Source organism: Myxocyprinus asiaticus, chromosome 48 (genome assembly GCF_019703515.2).
Source record: "Myxocyprinus asiaticus isolate MX2 ecotype Aquarium Trade chromosome 48, UBuf_Myxa_2, whole genome shotgun sequence".
Taxonomy (NCBI): Eukaryota; Metazoa; Chordata; class Actinopteri; order Cypriniformes; family Catostomidae; genus Myxocyprinus; species Myxocyprinus asiaticus.
This window is the reverse complement of record NC_059391.1, coordinates 16,429,684-16,449,158: the sequence shown is the minus strand read 5'-3', so window position 1 is coordinate 16,449,158 and position 19,475 is coordinate 16,429,684. Positions and strand designations below refer to the sequence as shown.

Sequence of the window (19,475 nt, the reverse complement as noted above, 5' to 3'; positions counted from 1 at the left end):
ATAAAAGCTGTTTTATTCTACATCAAGAGGGTCCCCTCATGGGGGCTGCCATGTTAGAATCACATGACCAGCCAAATATTACTCACTTTATCACTGTAACCACCCTGTTATTTGACACATTCACTCATGCATTAAATTAATCATGGCTGTCTGTGTAGTTAATTTCAACAATGGCATCAGTAATTGATCGGTAAAAAACTATTGAGCTTGAATGATGCTACATTCAGGTGTCAGTGTAAGTCCAAGATGACATCTTCAAAAAACTGCTGAGTGCACCTTTAACTATGGACATGTCAAATAATGTCTGAAAACCAGAAAGTGTTCAAATACCTGGTCTTAATTTTGAACAATATAAACAAGTGTGCTTGTGCTATCTAAAATAAACACCACCAGGTTTATATTTTTCATAGAGTTTTAAGAGTGGCTTAAGTGTCCCTTTTTGGGGTCACTGTACATCCAAAAAACGTACCTCTGGTTCTGGCGGGAAGAATGCAGTGACCACTCTGTGTGCGTTAATGAAGTTGATGTGAATGCTGACGTTATTGTAATGTATTTCATGGAAGTAAAAGGGGTTGCCGTAAGGACAGATGTCACTCTCACTCTCTGGAGACAGTGATGGTGTTCCTCAGACTAGAATAAGGCATGTTATCATTTAATGCTCCATCTGCATACTTCTGAGAGCAGAACATGGAATTTTAATAAAATGAGAAAATTACATTGAAATATTACATTACATTTTTACACAAAAACACACTAAAATGTACCAAGTTACCAGATATAACATTAATCACCCTAATAGTGACTTCACATAAATCACAACTATCAACTAGCGACAACGAAACAACAATAGTCATAAGAATTAAAACTATATTAATTTTTAATAACAAATATTACATTTCTATATAAGTTCCCTTGTCTTGACCAAACATACATAACTAATTCAAGTGCAAGGACTTATGGGTATTCCACACAGTCGCAATTTCAAGTTAGTAGTTTTCAAAGCCAAAGTTTAAAGAATGTACACTGAGTTATGATTTCAAAATGTGACAATTCAAGTACTGTTTAATTAGGGCCACTAAATTGTTTTAATGTCAAGTGTAGACAAGTTTAGTTTAGTGAGTAAGGGTAACATAATTAAAACTAGTAAGAATAGTAAAAAAAAAAAAAAAAAAAGAAATCAAGCAAGTAATCCATAAGACTCCAGTGCTTTAATCCATATTTTCAGAAGTGATATGATAGGTGTGGGTGAGAAACAGATCAATATTTATGTAATTTTTTGTCATAAATTCTCTTCCCTGCCCAGTAGGGGGCGTATGCATGAAGAATTTGATGTCACTGTACTCCCGTGTGATGCCATGCATTTTGGATTCCATCAGATCCAAAAACAAAAAATGACTTTGGGCTCATGAGACAAGCTTATAGATTCTCATAGATCTGCACCTTTATCAATATGGGCCTTGGCAAAACTAAACAAGCTTTTTAAGCTTTGGCTTCAGTAGTGCCTTCCTGCGTGGATGACAACCATGCAGTCCACTTCTTTGCAGAGTGTGTCTTACTGTGTGAGAACACACTGTAAACAGTCACTCCAGTTTGGCTTCCCACAGCTTTTGCCAGCTCTGAGGCACGTGCTTGGCAATTCTTAGCAAACATCGCTCATCATGAGGTGAAGACTTACAGCGACGGTCTGAACATTTCAGCAATCTTGTCACAAGTCCACTCTTTTTGAATTTCCAGTAACAGTGACTTGCTAATACTCTTGTACCATTGTTCCCTTTTGTGCAATTAAATCATTTTCTTTTTTCATTTACTTGACGATTCTCTCCCATGTGGTCCATTTGTTGTCAGCATTGAGTCTGAGAGCGATTCAATGAGATAAGTAAAACTTTTACACTTTAACTAACTATGTCTATTTGAGTCTGATAGTTCAATAGAATAATCTGCTGATCAATGTCCCTCATCTAGCACCAGAAAATATTTTATTATGTTTTATATTATAACTTTCAGGAAGGTGGACTCATTTGGCCTTTTATCATTTTGATAAGAAAGTAATTTTTTCTTGTTTAGTATTGACATGTTTCATTAGTATCTGATAAATCAGAGTTGCTTAAACATTACATTATAAATGAGCACCAGATATGTCTTATCTGTAAAAAGAAAGAGCAGAATTTGTTAGGTTTCAGAGGGGGTGTACTCATTTATGCTGTGTACTGTATATATATATATATATATACACACCGATCAGGCACAACATTAAAACCACCTGCCTAATATTGTGTAGGTCCCCCTCGTGCCGCCAAAACAGCACTAACCCGCATCTCAGTATAGCATTCTGAGATGCTATTCTTCTCACAACAATTGTACAGAGTGGTTATCTGAGTTATCGTAGACTTTGTCAGTTTGAACCAGTCTGGCCATTCTCTGTTGACCTCTCTCATCAACAAGGCATTTCCATCCACAGAACTGATGCTCACTGGATGTTTTTTGTTTTTGACACCATTCGGAGTAAATTCAAGAGACTGTTGTGTGTGAAAATCCCAGGAGATCAGCAGTTACAGAAATACTCAAACCAGCCAGACAGGAAATGCCTTGTTGATGTGGGTTGGAGAAGACTCAGGGGTGCAGGCTTTTGAAACAGAAAAACAAAATGAAAAGGTTAGAGTGGGCAAAGAAACACAGACATTGGACAACAGATAATTGGAAAAGAGTGTTATGGATCTTAACCCCATTGAGCATTTGTGTGATCAGCTGGACTGTAAGGTGTGTGAGAAGTGCCCGTCAAGACAGCCACATCTATGGCAACTGCTACAGGAAGCGTGGGGTGAAATGTCACCTGAGTATCTGGACAAACTGACAGCTAGAATGCCAAGGATCTACAAAACTGTCATTACTGCACTTGGAGGATTTTTTGATGAGAACTCTTTTAGTTTAAGAAGTTCTGAACATTGTTTTCAAATTGTAATAGTAATTTTTAATGTTATTAATGTCCTGACTATACATTGTGATCAGTTGAATGCCACTTTGGTGAATAAAAGTACCAATTTCTTTCCATAAGAGCAAAATCTGTACATTATTCCAAACTTTTGGCCACCAGTGTTAATATATATCACTGTGGGATAAACTTAAGAGTATGATAAAAAACTGCTATTTTTAGTCAAACGTTTTCACGTTTACATTTCTTGAAAAATGGTTGCTATATTCTTCTGTTACTCACTACATACAAATAACAAAAATTTTCTTTTATACTTTCTGCAGAAAGCGGTGCACAAAAAAGTGTTACACAGTAAAGTTTAATACTCTAAAATTGTTTAAAACATTATGAGCACTATTGATAGTGATAAGCACCACCAATTACTTGCTAACACAAATGATTTAAAAACAAACTTTGTTTTTCATTTATGAATAAAAACAAAAGAAGCCAACAATCTAGAATAATCAGAATTTATTTTGATACAAAAATATGTGATCAGTGTATCTCAATCAGAGCAATATCACACCCAAAAGTAAGAAACAAATGAGTTGGCACTCATTTTAGGAACATACGTAGAAAATCATTGTATGAAATCTTTCCTGAGATGTTCTTGTCAAAAAAAGATGTGAAATGAAAGAATTCTTCTTCTGACAGATTCACACTGTATTGCCTCAGAACCTGGCGAACCAACACAGTTGCAAGATCAAAGATAGGACATGAACTGAAAGTGTGATATAAATTAAATAGAATTGTACCATGTACCTTTCTGAAGTCCTGAAGAGAGATCTTTCCAGTGCGCTCTTTGTCAAAGGAGACAAATCTTTGCCTCATTTGTCTCCAGAAGAGCTGGACGGGCCTGGAAATTCTCAGCATGGCTTCAACACACTGGCCACTCAGTGGTCCAGCACTCATCTAAAGGAAAAAGCAGAGAATGAGAAAGATGTACCAGTTGTGTTGAAGAGTGAAAATATGCACAATTAAAAGGAGTGTCCCGGGTTAAAACAAGTTAAGATTTTGTGACATAATGGCCACATACACACTGCAAATAAATTTGGTTGTCAGTTCACCTTTGAGTGCTTAATCCTGTTCTGTACACACATAGTTCAGTAAGATATGTGAGTGAAAACTGCATTCTACAACCAAATAAACTGAAAAATTCAGGTAGTGACAACCGCATTTTAAAAAATTCCACCAAGTGTATACGGAACCAAACTGAACAACTAATTGTTAATGATGTGATTAATGGCATGTGCAAGATGTGTCCGTCTTCTCCTTAGTTCACCTAAAAATGGAAAATGTACTTTTACTCACTCATTTACTCCCCCTTATGTTGTTCAAAACCAATCTGCTGGGTTTTCGAACATAAAAATAGATATTTTAAGCAGCTCTGTTCCATAGAATAACAGTTTATAGTTAGCAGGAGCTGTCAAGCTTCAAAAAGGACAAATAGTATAAAGCACTACTAAAGGTTCAGTATAAAGACATCATAACAGTAGTCCATTTGACAAGTGCACAATATTCCAAGCTTTCTGGGGCCATACAGCAGCTATGTGTTATATGGACTACTTTTATGGTATTTTTATAAATATTATATTTTTCTCTTTGGACCTTGACAGCAGTGGTCAATATGAACTGTTTTTGTATGGAAAAGAGCAGCGTTAGGATTCTTGAAGAAAATATTGTGTTAAGGTTCTACTGAGAGGAAAAAAAAATGAGGGTCAATTTGAGGACAGTAAATAATTTTGTGTATTTTCTGTTTGCTAGCCAGCTGACACAGTCATGTCATTTTACAGATACATCAATGATGAAAAGAAACTCAAATTATATTCATCTTTTCTTTGAGGCAGCAAAAAAAAGAAAGAAAGGATGACTGAAACAGGCAAACTGTTAGCAATGCAGACACAGTTTTTGTCTTGTACTGTGTGAACTTAAAAAATACATGTATCTTTTAAAACAAAACAATTATACAGTTTTGGGCCTTTATCGCATTTCAAGCCTTTATTCAGAAAACTATTGCATTCAGCACCTTAACTATATTTTTTTTTGGGGGGGGGGATTTTTCCCCTTTTTCTCCCAATTTGGAATGCCCAATTCCCAATGCGCTCTAAGTCCTCGTGGTTGCATAGTGATTCGCCTCAGTCCAGGTGGCGGAGGACGAATCCCAGTTGCCTCCGCGTCTGAGACAGTCAACCCGCGCATCTTATCACGTGGCTTGTTGAGCGCGTTGCCACGGAGACATAGCGCGTGTGGAGGCTTCACGCCATCCACCGCGGCATCCGCACTCAAGTCACCACACCGAGAACAAACCACATTATAGCGACCACGAGGAGGTTACCCCATGTGACTCTACCCTCCCTAGCAACCGGGCCAATTTGGTTGCTTAGGAGACCTGGCTGGAGTCACTCAGCACACCCTGGGATTCTAACTAACGAACTAGCGAACTCCAGGGGTGGTAGCCAGCGTATTTTACCACTGAGCTACCCAGGCCCAGCACCTTAACTATATTAAAGGACCAAAGAGGACCATTATATTTGTGACCTCAACACCAGTGACCCCCCACCCCCAAAATGGTTTGGTCCCCTCCAACGTTCAAGACATGGTTACAGGCTTGACCTCTATTGAACCCGGAACATCCTTTAATCTTTATAATGGCCAATCCACCTTTTTCCTATGTCCCGTGATGCTTAGCGAGAAAAATGGGCATTACTTCCATTGTCAAGTAAACACAGCTGCTGTTGTAGCGTACGTCTGTCCATTCATTCTTTTGTTGCGGTGTTGGGATTTTGAGAAGAGCATGTATGATTGCGTATGGACATACAGTACTGTGCAAAAGTTTTAGGCACTTGTGAAAAATGTTGCATAGTGAGGATGTCTTCAAAAATAATAACATAAATTGTTTTCATTTATCACTTAATGTCATACAAAGTCCAGTAAACTTAAAAAATCTAAATCAATATTCGGTGTGACCACCTTTGCCTTTAAAACAGCCCCAATTCTCCTAGGTACACCTGGACACAGTTTTTCTTGGTTGTTGGCAGATAGGATGTTCCAAGCTTCTTGAAGAATTCACCACAGTTCTTCAATCTATTTCGGCTGTCTCAATTGCTTCTGTCTCTTCATGTAATCTCAGACCGACAAGATGTTCAGTGGAGGGGCTTTGTGGGGGCCATGACATATGTTGCAGGGCTCCCTGTTCTTCTATCCTAATCTTTTCTATTTGCAAAAGTAATGTTTGGGAGTCTAACATTTATATTTCCTATTGACACACTAAAGCTGAAGATATAAATAACTATCTTGAGACAAATGCTTTTGTGAAACATCCTATGTGCCTAAGACTTTTGCACAGTACTGTACATCAATCACTATATCAATGTGTTACTGAATGTTAATAAACTGCAAAAAAGTCATAAAGACAAAAAGCGCAAACAAAACGGGTGCGCTGATTCTCCCAGATGCAGTTGAGAAAACGCTACATTTTGAGTAAATTATTGGTTGTTTTAGTTGAGTACCTGTGTTAGTTCAGCTTCAGATGTGTGTGCTTGTCATATTGTCACCCTGCATGTTCAAATCAAACAGACACACTGAGGAAGAGCTGTGAAGTTCTCATACTTGGGTATGTAATCGCTTTTTCAAGTTTTCCAATCGGACGGCTATTTCCTTTTAAATCCGCACGTAAGTTTAAACATTTGTTCGGCAGTTGATTGACTGGTGAGAGGTGGTGCTTTGCTGCTGTCCAGGATGCTGTTTTAAACCTCAAATGTGATGTGGATTTTGACTACCTCTGTATGTGTTTTTTGTGATCCAATCACAAAACATTTTGCACCCCGTTTACAACTATATTTACCTTTTATATTACCAGCTGTAAATAGGGTCTTAAAATGACTGCAGCCAAAGCTAGGGAATGCTGTAGAACAACTTCCAGCAGAAGTCCTACCCACATTAATTTCCCCAGTATGACCCCCAGGAAAAGTTCAAGATTACAGCAGCCTGTAGGAAAAGGAAGAGTAATTCCAGTGAACTCACTGGTGTCCTGGGTGGATGCAGTTTGAGTCTGTAGGTTGAGGTGTTGACCTGAGGACTGAACATCAGCACAAAGTGCCTCAGGAAGTCCAGGTAGGAGAGACGGCCACTGTTTTTGATGTCATATTTAATAGCCAGTTGCTCAAACTCAGATGGACTTAGCTCAATATGGAGATCCTGGAGTATCTCTGAACAATTCAAATTGCAGCAAAAGAAACAATGTAACAATCATGACTAATAAGCTATGAGAAATGTTTTGAAATGTTTTTGCTTGAAAGGTGTTTTTGCTATGTTTCTTTAAGATAAATGTATCTGGCCTATTTGGCCTCAAAAATGTACCTAAAAAGGTATCCACATCAATCTCCCCAGTCCTCTCAATGTCTGCCTCCCTGCACCTCCTATGAATGTGCCTCCAACTGTTCTGGATCTTGTGGCGCACCTTCATCTCCACATCCTCACAGTTCAGCAGTGGTGTTTGCACCCTGCTTGACGTGGAAGGCCTCTTGAGCTTCTCTGAGCCTAATGGCTGGGTAAAGAACATTGGTGTGATACAAATGACATTGCACTAGCTGTGTAAAGGGAGGAAATAACCAATACCAGCCAATTAAGCAATACACTGTACCGAAGAGCGTCCAAATGTGCAGGGTGCTGTTTTGGGCCGTTGGAGGGATGTTGGCCTATATGATGTGGGTCTTGCAGAACCTGGTAAAGATCTACCAACTTTTTCCAAGCTTCTTTGTTCCCCACTGAACTTCTTCAGGAATTCTCGATACTCCAGATTTCCAAAGGTGTTAACTGGTAGCATCTTCCACAGATTCTGAAACTGGAAGAGATTATCATGTTTCAAATGATAAAACATTGAAGGAACTAGTAAGGACATGTAGTTTGAAACTTGCTGGTGATAAATTGAGTTTACAGCATAAGTAGTCTTAGAATTACCTGATTGTACGTAAGTCTCATGAAGTGACGATCACAAATGGACTTAAAGTCCTCCTTGGAGATTGTATTTATGTTGGCATAGTCGAGGTCCACCATCTCCTTTGTGATGGTGTGAAGATGGGCCATCACTACTTCCTGTATCCGCCTCAGGATGTCGTTGATCAATAAGGGGCGAGTCTGATTGGGAAAGCGCATCTTATGGACTTTCTCCAGCCATTCTTCTGCTGTCTGTTAGAGTTATGGAAAATAATCTCAACATACATTTAATGAATACACATAGCACATCAACATACTTTGCATACAGGTAAGATCATGGGGTCTATAATATAACAGAGGTTGAAAATTATTTATAAAACTATAACCAGCAATATTTTTGACCTCCTGTTTGTGAAGGTTGAAGACTTGCAGGAATTCCTTCCAGTCAACCATAATGTCCTCCCCTTCACTCAGACTCAATTTGGACAGCAGCTTCTTGAACTGCACATCTGAGAGACGGACGCAGAAATGGTCCAGCACTTGACGAAACTCTACTTTTTGTATCATACCATCTCCAGTATTATCAAAAGCAGAGAAAGCCTAGAAAAGCAAAAGCTAAAACTATTTTTCTCATTTAAAAAAAGTTACATGTATCTTTCATTCTACAGTATTAATTAATGTTTTTCTCATGCAATGCATCTTTATGAGGAACAGCTTTGATGCTGCTTTGCATAGTGCTAAATGCATTGTCCTAAAGTCAAGTTGAAAGCCTACTGGTGAACAAAGCACTTAATATACATTTACATTTTAGGGTGTTTCTCATTTGACTTCCTAGCTCCCTATAAAGTGAATTAGTGTGTCATGAACACAAATACACGCATTAGCATGGGCCTTGATCCACTAAAGTGTGGAACACGCATGACTCAATTACCTAAATTTTTAAATGGCCAATTTTCTAAAAAAAAAAAAAAAAAGAAAAAAAAGATTTTCAGAAATCTCTGTAACTGCAGCATATTGTACTTAAAACACCAATGTACTAATGCTACTTAATTTTAATAAACGGAGTGACTATTTGCACTAGGTGTAAAAAGCAATTGCCATGCAGCATGGCTGTTTGCACTATAATAGTCTGGTGGAAACAGAAATTGAAGACAAACTGCACCCTTTGTTTCACTGCAGTGGCTTGGGGTGTATCAATTGTGATGATGTGCTCTTTTCGTGCGGATGACCCGGGTTCTAATCCACCTTTTGTCCCACTTTTTCCCCGTACCCTGTTTTCACTCTTAATATTTACTTTAGTACTACTTCATAAAAAAATGTATATAAAGGTTGATTTTCTCACAATGACTTGGTCACAGTGAAGGTCAGTGAGTTGAGAGAAAGGTTTGATCTGGGTAAGATTAACCATCATTTTACTAGATAGTAATATTGTAGTAACCATGTTTTTTGGCCAAAGCCATAGTTTTAATGCAATTAACTACGGTGTTACTACAGTTATATAGTGTTAATGTAGTAGCCATGCTTAATTTTGTGGTTACTATGATTTTACTACAAAATACCATTGTAATACTATGGTTACTGTAGTAAAACCATGGTAAATTTTTGTAAGGGAAGGTTAGGGTTAGGTTTAGTGGTAGGGGTTGGTGTAGGGTGTCTTTGTGACACAATAAACATGCTGCTGTGATGCCTCTATATTATATGTTAGCTTTTTAATTAGCGATGCAAGTAGCATCTAACGCTATTTGCAGAGAAGATTCTTGTTGTTGCTATTTACACTTAGTGTAAATGGCATCTATAGCAATTTGCACTTAGTGCAAAACAGCCTCTGCCTTTTATAAATGGTCTGTACCTTGTAGAGAGTATCTGAGGAAGCAGTCACCAGCTCCCTGATCTTCTGTATGGCTCTTTCTGGACTTAGCTCCTCAACACTCTCCACTAGTTCTGGAGAACCCTCAGATGGGCATTCAACTGCAGAACCACTGGAGACTGGAGGTCCAGCAAGCTGCTTCAGAAAATCAAGATATGGCAGCTTCTTATGACAGGCGTCAATTCCAAGGCTGAAAAAATAAAGAGAAAGGCGCAGAAATATGGTTGCTACAGTATGGTTATTTAATGTTTAAAACATTTGATTTAATGAATGTGTCTCATGATTGAAGGTTACAGGTTGAGTAGACGTGTGAGCTGTGTTTCCGTTAACTGAAAGCCATGTCTGTGCAGAAGAGACTGCAGGTCCATCATGGTCACATGACCATCTCTGTTTGTATCCAGAACCACAAGGCTTCCACTCATTTTCTCAAAATCTCTCCTGATCCACATCCTATAATCAGGCATAATTATATAACATTACGTGTTTGACGATGATGGCCCAATTAATGATCCTTGAATCAATGTGAAGGTATGTGTGACTGGCCTATTCATTCCAATCATCTCTCACAATAAACATCAAGTCAGTTCTCACCTGAGTTTCTGTAGTGTAGCCTGAATGTCAGGTGTTGTTGTGGAAACTGCCTTATCTGTGGACTGTTCTTGTAAAGTGTCTGACTGACTGTCTTCATCTGGTGTGATTTTAAGCTTTCTTAGAAACTCTGTCTGTGTGAGGAAGCCCTTCCCCTCCTCATCATATCTGTATAATAACATTTTGGTTTCTAGTGTTATTCACTACATAGATCAGACATAGGGAATCTTTGAACACTTGCCAGAAATTAATACAGTAGTAGTTAACTAGACTGCAAGTCAAAAGTTTGGAAACATGTGACTGAATGAACATTTCTCATGATCTTAAAACCTTTCGAACTTCAGGCTTATGCTTAAATGCTTGAAATTAGTTTTGTAGACAAACATAAATATTGTATGTAAATTACATTTTTAATCACTTTGTTAAATGGATGAGTTTCAAATATTTGGTCATAATTCCTAATTCCTATACTTCCATTGGATTTGTTTTATCATTTTGATGACTTGCGTAAAATAGTAATAATAATACAGAATATTATAGATGTATATTGGACAAGTAGATGTGTCCAAACTTTTGACAGGTAGTGTGTATAAGAATATTTAGTTCCTTACCTGCCCCAGAGTTTTTCAAACTCATTTGGTGTGATGGGCAAGTAGTATTTAAATAGAAGCTGCCTTAGATCATTCTTAGTCATGATGCTTTTACAATCATCACCCAACTGACAAAAGGCCTGTCAATACAAGTGAAAATATTTTGTAATTTAATTTTGAAAATTAATTTATTTTCTTCCAAAGAGCAAGAATGGATCAAGATTACCTTGTAGAACTCTGAGGATCCTTTGTGTGTGATGGCTGTTAGGTGATCATGAATCTGGAGAAGCCATCCGTCACCTCTGTGCAACAAAAATCCATGCATCATCAAAATGCTGAGCTGAGGTCTTCACACAAAGAGCTAAGATCAGAATGCGAACTAATTCCAAAGACTAAGTAAACAATCCTTACAAGACATTTTCAAATGTATGTGGTCTCGTCTTGCCACTAGATTGGACCTTGTTGTAGAAGTCCACATAGTTAAGTGTGGCGCCAGGTGTCAGGCCCACCAGGTCCAGCAATCTCTGAAACTCTCTCTCTTTGGTCACAAACATCAGGCTGTCAAACAGAGCCCTAAAGTCATTCCGATTCACTATGCCATCTCGGTTCTTGTCCATGAGGCGAAAAGCAGTCAGAACATCCTGCAATCAAGAGGAAATGATACTTCAAAAAGTCGTAAAGTGTTTACTTTGAATTAATAGGTGCAGTTCAGCAATATTTGTGCAACCAGAATTTATCTGCAGGACTAAATATTAGTATGCTGTACAATTACTTAACTTGTAAATGCAAGAAAAAAATTATTAGTTGCATTGATACCCCATGATATTCCTGGATCCTCTTTTTAAGTTGACTCAAGCAGTCCTCTGCAGACAAAAGGGTTTTATCTTGGACATTTCTGGTCCTTCTGTCTGGCTCTTCATTCTTTTCCTTTGCTGTGGCTTCTGTGTTGAAGTGTGCACAAATGAATTTAGGTTTCCTGCTTGTGACAATTGTTTTTTAAAGGGGTTATATCATATACTTTTTTACTATTTATTTTTTTAAATGAAGTCCACTTATGTTAGAAAAAGTTTTTTGTGACAAAACATTAGTAATTTATTTTTTATGACCATTTTGCATGCATACACTGTAAAAAAAAAATTGTGGGGTAACCTAAAAAAATGCATTTCATATGGTAACATCTAAATTAACTGGTTTTATTCAATTCAAACATGTCATTTAATCTGCCTAAATTTACCTGAAAAATTAGGTTACACTAACGAAAGCTATTTTTTCAAGTTAGATCAAGCAGAAGCAGATCCTTGAAGAAACAATTGCTGCTGTGCCTTTAGGAAATGCCCCCTTCACATACTCTTTGAAATGAAAAACAGTTACAAGACACAGGTTGTTGGTTTGTTGTTGGGGCCAGTTTTGTATCTGCCCTATCCTTCAATAACTACCTCTTTGCAAAGCCAGAAAGCTGCAAAAGTTCAGAACGAACGTTTCAATAAATGACGTTCCAAACTTAAGTTCGGGAGGAGCTTGTGCATCTACGTCTGCCAATCATATCCCAAGGATATACAAGCGGCAACTTCCTTTGCACCGGTGACAATACTTCCGGCATCCCTCCACCTCCACCCAGTCTTGTGCTCGAGGCCCTCCATTTTGGATAGCATGCCAGATTTGTTTACCATAATGAACTCCAGGACTATATGAAACATAAAACTCATGAAATGCTCTTTTCAGACTGGGGAGGTAGTTTCGAGTTTTAAAATGTTACATAGTACACTGAAAACTTTTATGTGAAATGATCAAGGACAGTTTGATTCCACAAAATATGACACCTTTATCACAACAGATTGTATGTTCTGTATCTGACCTTCATATTTAGCCACCAAGTCAGTAAGAGGAATCTGTCCACAGCAAAAACCAAGGGACTCGATGAGCATCTGAAACTGGGATCCTTCCAAGAAAATACCACAGTAGTCCAGAACCTAAAAAAGCATGTAAAAAATTACCCCAAAATATTTAAATGCAAAGATATTTTAGACAAATAGAGCTTTTCACAATCCGGTCTCAGGCCCTACCTTACAGAAATCTCTGAGTGTAAGCACTGCTTTTGAAGCTTTCCTGGTGGACATCAGACAGTCGTGAAGGGTCATCCCTCGCCTCTGAAGCCTGTCCCTGAGCTTCCTCAGAACAACGTCTTCTACTGCTTGTGCTTTTATGTTCAACATGCGAGCCTCTTGTGGCTTCTCCTCTCTGTACATAGCATACCAGAATCATTTATCACATAATTCATCAATGGGACATTTATCTTGAAAGCTAAATAAGTGGTCCTTAACTGGTATTGGGTATTGTAAGTTCACGAATATCAACTAACTAAACAGACCTCTCGATGATACAGAGGTCCTTGTTGATGCACTCTGTACCATCAGTCTTTTCTGGGACACCCAAGCTCTTTAAAAGCATCTTGTAATTCACACCTCCTTCCTCCAAAAATGGTTCACAGATCCTTTGAGAGCGAACAGAGAGAAATTAGCCAGTATGAGTATCCTGAGGATGGACTGAAAGCAGAGAAGTGAGACTCACTTGCTGAAGTGGTGTTCAGTCAGTGTTAGTCCATATTGTTGGATCAGTCTCCTCAGGTCTTCTAGAGGGATGGTGTCATGCTGATTTTGGGTTGTGTTGGTGATAGATTCTATCAGCATGTCATAGTTCTCAGTGAGCTTCTCCTTCAGAATCCTTTCCACCTATAGAGAGACAAAATCATGTACGTAATATAGAACTAAGAATGATTAAAGATATATCAAGGGTGAATTAGTAACTTAAGAACTGTAATACATATTTATGGATTAATGTTCATCACATACAGTAAATTATTTTAAAAAAATGGATGCAGAAACAATAAAGTCCTGTATGAGTAACATAAGTACAATTATACTTGAGTTACAACACAAACAAGCAGAGAAAATTGGTGACACCTTATAGTGATTACAATGCAGGACACTGTTGCTGTGGAAGGCAACTTTTCATTAAGCTTTGGTGTCTGTTGGATTTCATGCATAGTCTTCACTCATATTGCAAGTATAAATACTAGTAAATTAATTTCATACAAAACTGTGCACTCCAATAAGGTGGCCCAACCCTGTAGTTATGCACCTGTGTAGGTGATGTTCAAAATCTGTTAATAGTGGTATTACAGTAAAGTACTGTTGCAATGCAATGCTACAAATTTTATACCACGATCGGTCTTTGTTGATGGAGGAGGTCGAGAAACTGTTGGTAACTGATGGCATCCTCATGCTCTGCATCCAGAAGATCAGCAAGAACCCCGAACTGCTCATCTGAGAGACAGAAGCTGACATTTTCCAAAGCCCTACGCAGTTCATCTCTACTGATGAAACCTGTTCTGTTCTGCAGGAATAAAACAAACAAAAGCTGAATAGTTATGATATGAACAGCTGTGATTTAAAGTTTTAATTATTTGTATTCCAAGGTAATTACTTTGTCAAATTCCAGAAAACCTTCCATCAGAAGAGACTGATTATTAAGTACTTGTTGACGCAGTCTTGGTAGAATTGCTTCAATACTGTTCATGTCTGGAGTTGCTGGTGCAGAATCTCTCCTGATTGAGACAGTAAGTCAATTTGTCTCACCATAATCAAAGCAAAAAAATAACAAGTAATTTAACATGACAAAATACAATAGTCCTTGTTTATTGTGTTTATTTAGAGACTCACAGACAACCTACACCAACCACTATACCTAACCCTAACCTTCCCTACAAAAATTAACCATTCCTTTAGCATGAAGGAAAAGGGGTCATGACATGAGAAATAAAATTTTCCTTGATCTTTTGATATATATGAGGTCATTCTTTAAAAACATACAGTAAGTTTCAGAACTCAAAACTTCCTTCTCACTGTGAAGAGAATTTGCTGAATCCAAGCTGCCCAAATGACTCGTTCTCTACTTCCTCCATTGTGATGACACACTGTGGTATATATTTGCATCTGACTGTCTCCTCAACACATCAACACCTACTTTACCTTATCACCTCCGTAGCCCCGCCCAGTAGTGGTGAACAGTGAGATGACAAGGAGAGAGCAGGTTAGTCAAGAGCAGAGAGCCAATCATAACAGTGGGCATTTACTGTCAAGTCTTAAAGGTGAAGCAACACCAGAATTGACCATTTGTGACAGAGGGTCAGAATAAGGGTGAAAAATTATCATGTTTTACAAATATATGACTGTTTTTTGTGCAAAAACATGTTCTAATATTATAAGTGAACCTTAAGGAACATATTGAAATAATAAAAAAGGCATGTTATGACCCCTTTAAAGTATTGTGTTAAAAAGTAATGGTGATTCATTGGACCCAAACAAACAATTTATGGCCGACTTACTGTATTTCTATAGTTTGCTTTTCATCTTTAAACAATCCGAGAAACATTCTCCATTTCACAGGCTCTGTGGTGCTCACTCCAAATCTGAGAAAATGAATTAACACTAGATGAATTTCAAAACTGCATTCATGTACACTGAAAAAAAAAATGCTACCAAAAAAATCTGCTGCATGTGGTAATGTCTAAATTAAGTGGTTTTATCCCTGAATCAGCCTGAATACATTAGGTTACACTAACATAAGTAACTTTATAAGGCTACATCAGGTCGAAACAGTTCCTTTAAGAGTCAACACTTTTTACAGTGTAGGTTCTTAAAAGTATGTTAAGATCGCAGTACCTGTTTAATAAGCCTCTGAACATGCTGTCATCCATGGGGAAGAGGAAATTACTGAGGACAGATCTGAGATCCTCTTCCGTGACATACCCACTCTCTGTGATGTCAAATGCTTGCAGAGCTTTTTCAACAAGGTTATGATTTTTCTTCATCTGAAAATTTGCCAATCAAGCCAGAAAAATTATTTTAAAAACAAACGACCTGACTTTAAAGAGATGCACATACATGAGATTAGAGAAAAGTTACTCACTTTGCTCAAAAATTTCGACTGAACTTCATCCAAGGTGTCCCTGGACTTGCCTGAAAATGCCCTTACACTTGTTTTACTTTTAGGTCTTGTTGTAGCTCGCCTGACAGCATCCCAGTCCAGTGCTGAAAACATGGGGATCAGACATATCAGACAAAATACATACACCATTATGATGGCACAATAAGCCAAAATTAAAGGAATATTCAAGGTTCAAAACAAGCTAAGCTTAATCAACAGCATTTGTGGCGTAATGTTGATTACCACAAAAATGTATTTTGACTCGTCCCTCCTTTTCTAAAAAAAAAAATCAAACATCGAGTTACATCGAGTTACAGTGAGGCACTTATAATGAAAGTGAATGTGGCCAATTTCTGGAGGATTTAAAGGCAGACATGTGAAGCTTATAATTTTATAAAAGCACTTACATTAATTCTTCTGTTAAAACTCATGTATTATTTGAGCTGTAAACTTGTTTAAATTGTCGTTTTTACGGTCATTTTAGGGTTTGTTGACATCGTCATGGCAACAAAGATGTAAAATTGGCTATAACTTTACACAGAAAATGTTAGTGATTTTATCACACTAAAATCATGTTTACATGCATATTGTTTATGTTTTGTGGCTATACTTTTAAAGTATTTTAAAGTTCAAAAATTGGCCCCCATTGACTTCCATTGTAAGTCCCTCGCTGTAATCCAGATTTTTCCTTTTTTTCTTAATTTTTGTGATAGTTAAGATTATGCCACAAATGCTGTCCATTGAGCTTAACTTGTATTGAACCCGGAATATTCCTTTAAAGTGATGCAAATATTAATTATTATCTTATTATAAAGTGTCATGTCACACAATCCATTTAGCATAACCTTACCCAGTTTTACAGAATCTGGTTCAATCTTCCTATAATTTTCACAATCAACGCCAAGTTTCTCAAGAAAATCCTTGTAAGATATTGTGTCAGCATTATTCGGGCTGTAGTGTGACCACAGTCTACAAAATAAAAATGAAAAAACAAAACTCTTTCTATAGGCATAAATACATCTAAAAGCCATAATATGTCAGGAGTGTTCTGATCAAAGGATAAAATAAAGGAATATAGCTTCAATTCAGTTCAATGAAACATTTAAATGATAAAATAGTTTCATAAGCATTGAGAATGAAAGTATTTGATCAGTTAGAATCAGAACACAGCCTTTTTGATAAATGGAAAAACTGGAACCTGTGGAATTCCTGCTGGCTCATGGGAAAGCAGTAGCCCTCTAGCACTTTACGTAGCTCATGTTGCTGTATTTGCCCATCGCTGTTGTAGTCAAAGAGCCGAAAAGCCCTGGTGATGTTTTTCAAATTGCCTCCGATCTGATGAGCACAAGCATTTCAAAGTCACCATATGCATCTGCGAGTAAACTGAACATTAATATTTATAAAATAATTGAACTATTATTCTGAATGTGTCACACACCTTGTCTTTTAGATGACACTGTAGTTCTCCAAGGGACCAGTTTCTGTAATGTGCACTCATGTTTGCATTTCTGTTAAGAGATGTATCACCAAATTTCTTTAAACAGGTCTACCATCTTTATGCCATTTCCATTTCTTAAATATAAAGTACAGAATATTTAAGGAAACATCTACAATAGCATTACATACCTGCAAACAGCAGATGAAACCTTGCAGTATTTTCGGAGAAAATCCATATAGGGAATTGCTCCATTTTCTATTATTTTAACCTAATATAAATATTTTTATTAAGTTGAAATAATTTATAGAACAAGTGAGCATGTAAAACTTCTGCTAGTGCAACATAATACAATGAGTGCACTAGTTGCTGTGTTTGTTGTAGTCATAACACACCTTAGCCAACAGACCCTCAAACTGAGACTCTGTGAGAGGTACAAGAAAGCCCTCAATTACACGTCTGAACTCTCCTTTGGTGACAATCTTGTTGCCTTCCTGGTCAAAAGCTTCAAAAGCAGCCTTCAAGTCATCCTTCTTGTCCTCAATGCTCTCCAAGAGTAGGTTCTCGATCTCCACCAAAGAAAGATTCTCATCTGCCACTGACTGCACAGAGGAGGCTGTAAAACAAAAAGTAAAAAAAGAGTATTTCCTCCTCAACACAACACAATACTATACTATCTACTAATACATAGCATAGTCCATACCAGAGTCAGATTTGAGAGTGTTTCTTCTTGAGAAATCTCCATTGGGTGTCCAAGATGCACTCTTAGGTCTAGGTTTGATGGAAAGCCCTTGTGTTGTAGGCTTCAGATCCAAATGGCCCGAGCTTAGAGACACCTGTGCTGCTGACATCACTGACGATGGCACCTAAAGACCATTCTTTAATATGATTTTGTGTTAAATAGCTTTTTTTATTTATTTATTTATTTATTTTTTTTTTTTTTGTCATTACTTTGTTATATCAGTCTATAATGTACTATCCTTTTGGACCATTCCAAAAATTTAATTGTTAAAATTTGACAAAGGACCAGAAGTTATAAGAGAAACGATTTCTTTCTTTGGCAGTACAATTTAGGCAACTAATTTTCCACTCAAAAATTCTATTGGTAAGACGTCTGCATACTTACCCAACTCTCCACAGCTGACCGTGGACGCATTTGTTTCTTGAATTCCTGTTTCCACTTTGTGTTCTGCTTCTAACTAACTAAAGTAACCAACTAAAGGCGACAAGTTTACCATAACACTGAATACAGCCAAGCATGGACGCTCCGCTGTTTCCATGGAGATGGTCTGGGAATTGTCTGTCAATCAAGAGATGATCCCGCCTGCTGGAATGTTTACGATGCGCGCGGATGTGTAATTTGTTTGCGGTTAGCACAACAAATAAAACTCTAGTCAGGCTCCAATAGGAATTTTAAAACACAGCCTTTTACTCATTATTATTATTATTATTATTATTATTATTATTATTATTAATCGTTTTCAGGTGTCAAAACCTTTGGCCCTTAGTTAAGCCCAAATTCTGAAGCCCTCAATATAAATTACCACTAAATAGAACACATTGATGATGCGATGAGAGGTCTTTTCTTTTCTATATTATATTATATTTGAAATTGCTGGCTCTTTGCTTTATTTATGTCCCTGTACTGTTTTTAAATTCAAAATAAAGTCATAAAAACTACCAGACGTGTTTTATACTCTTTAGCTACCTCCGTGTTTTAACCACAGGAGAGATCGTAACAGTCAACAAGCGTGTTACGACAGTAAGACACAGTTTGCGGATACCATGCAAATGAATAGAGAGAGCCGTAAACTGACAACTACTTGTCGCAAAGTTGTCCGCGTCTTCTCTTACAAAACAGCTATTTTATCGTAGTAAACTCTACACATAGTTCTCTAGAAAATTATTCTAGTGTAAAACACGTTGAGCATTAGCGGACAGGTGATCAATTCATTAAGTGATGAGCTGTTTCCTCACAAAATAAATTTATTCAGCAAACTCAAACATATCCTCCATAGACATCATTTAAAAAAGAACGGCTCTGATCTCCACACCAGTGTACCTCTGCGTTATGCTTTGTTTTGCTAACCTTTTAAGCTACACAGT

General features: G+C 37.4%; 1 protein-coding gene across 7 annotated transcripts; it reads right to left on the bottom strand.

The window, feature by feature from the left end:
* Positions 1-3,429: 3,429 nt before the first annotated feature.
* efcab6 (EF-hand calcium binding domain 6) lies at positions 3,430-19,415 on the bottom strand. 7 transcript variants are annotated; one of them, XM_051692772.1, is made up of 30 exons: positions 18,496-19,409; positions 18,073-18,247; positions 17,765-17,985; positions 17,561-17,640; positions 17,373-17,442; positions 17,133-17,269; positions 16,785-16,903; positions 15,917-16,038; positions 15,670-15,818; positions 15,333-15,416; positions 14,432-14,552; positions 14,168-14,341; positions 13,517-13,677; positions 13,317-13,439; positions 13,012-13,186; positions 12,804-12,918; positions 11,765-11,889; positions 11,360-11,589; positions 11,175-11,250; positions 10,970-11,088; positions 10,362-10,526; positions 10,065-10,220; positions 9,753-9,960; positions 8,306-8,503; positions 7,928-8,155; positions 7,611-7,811; positions 7,328-7,514; positions 6,992-7,176; positions 3,731-3,880; positions 3,430-3,646 (listed from the first exon to the last, which is right to left on the bottom strand). In XM_051692772.1, the coding sequence occupies exons 2-30, from the start codon at positions 18,218-18,220 to the stop codon at positions 3,524-3,526; spliced, it is 4,350 nt and encodes a 1,449-aa protein (XP_051548732.1). In that variant the 5' UTR covers positions 18,221-18,247; positions 18,496-19,409; the 3' UTR covers positions 3,430-3,523. The 7 variants fall into 7 exon arrangements, 6 of the variants coding, with proteins under 6 accessions (XP_051548732.1, XP_051548731.1, XP_051548735.1 ...); XM_051692771.1 differs by having other exon boundaries at positions 18,073-18,235; XM_051692775.1 differs by lacking the exon at positions 8,306-8,503 and having other exon boundaries at positions 18,073-18,235; positions 18,496-19,410.
* Positions 19,416-19,475: the final 60 nt, after the last annotated feature.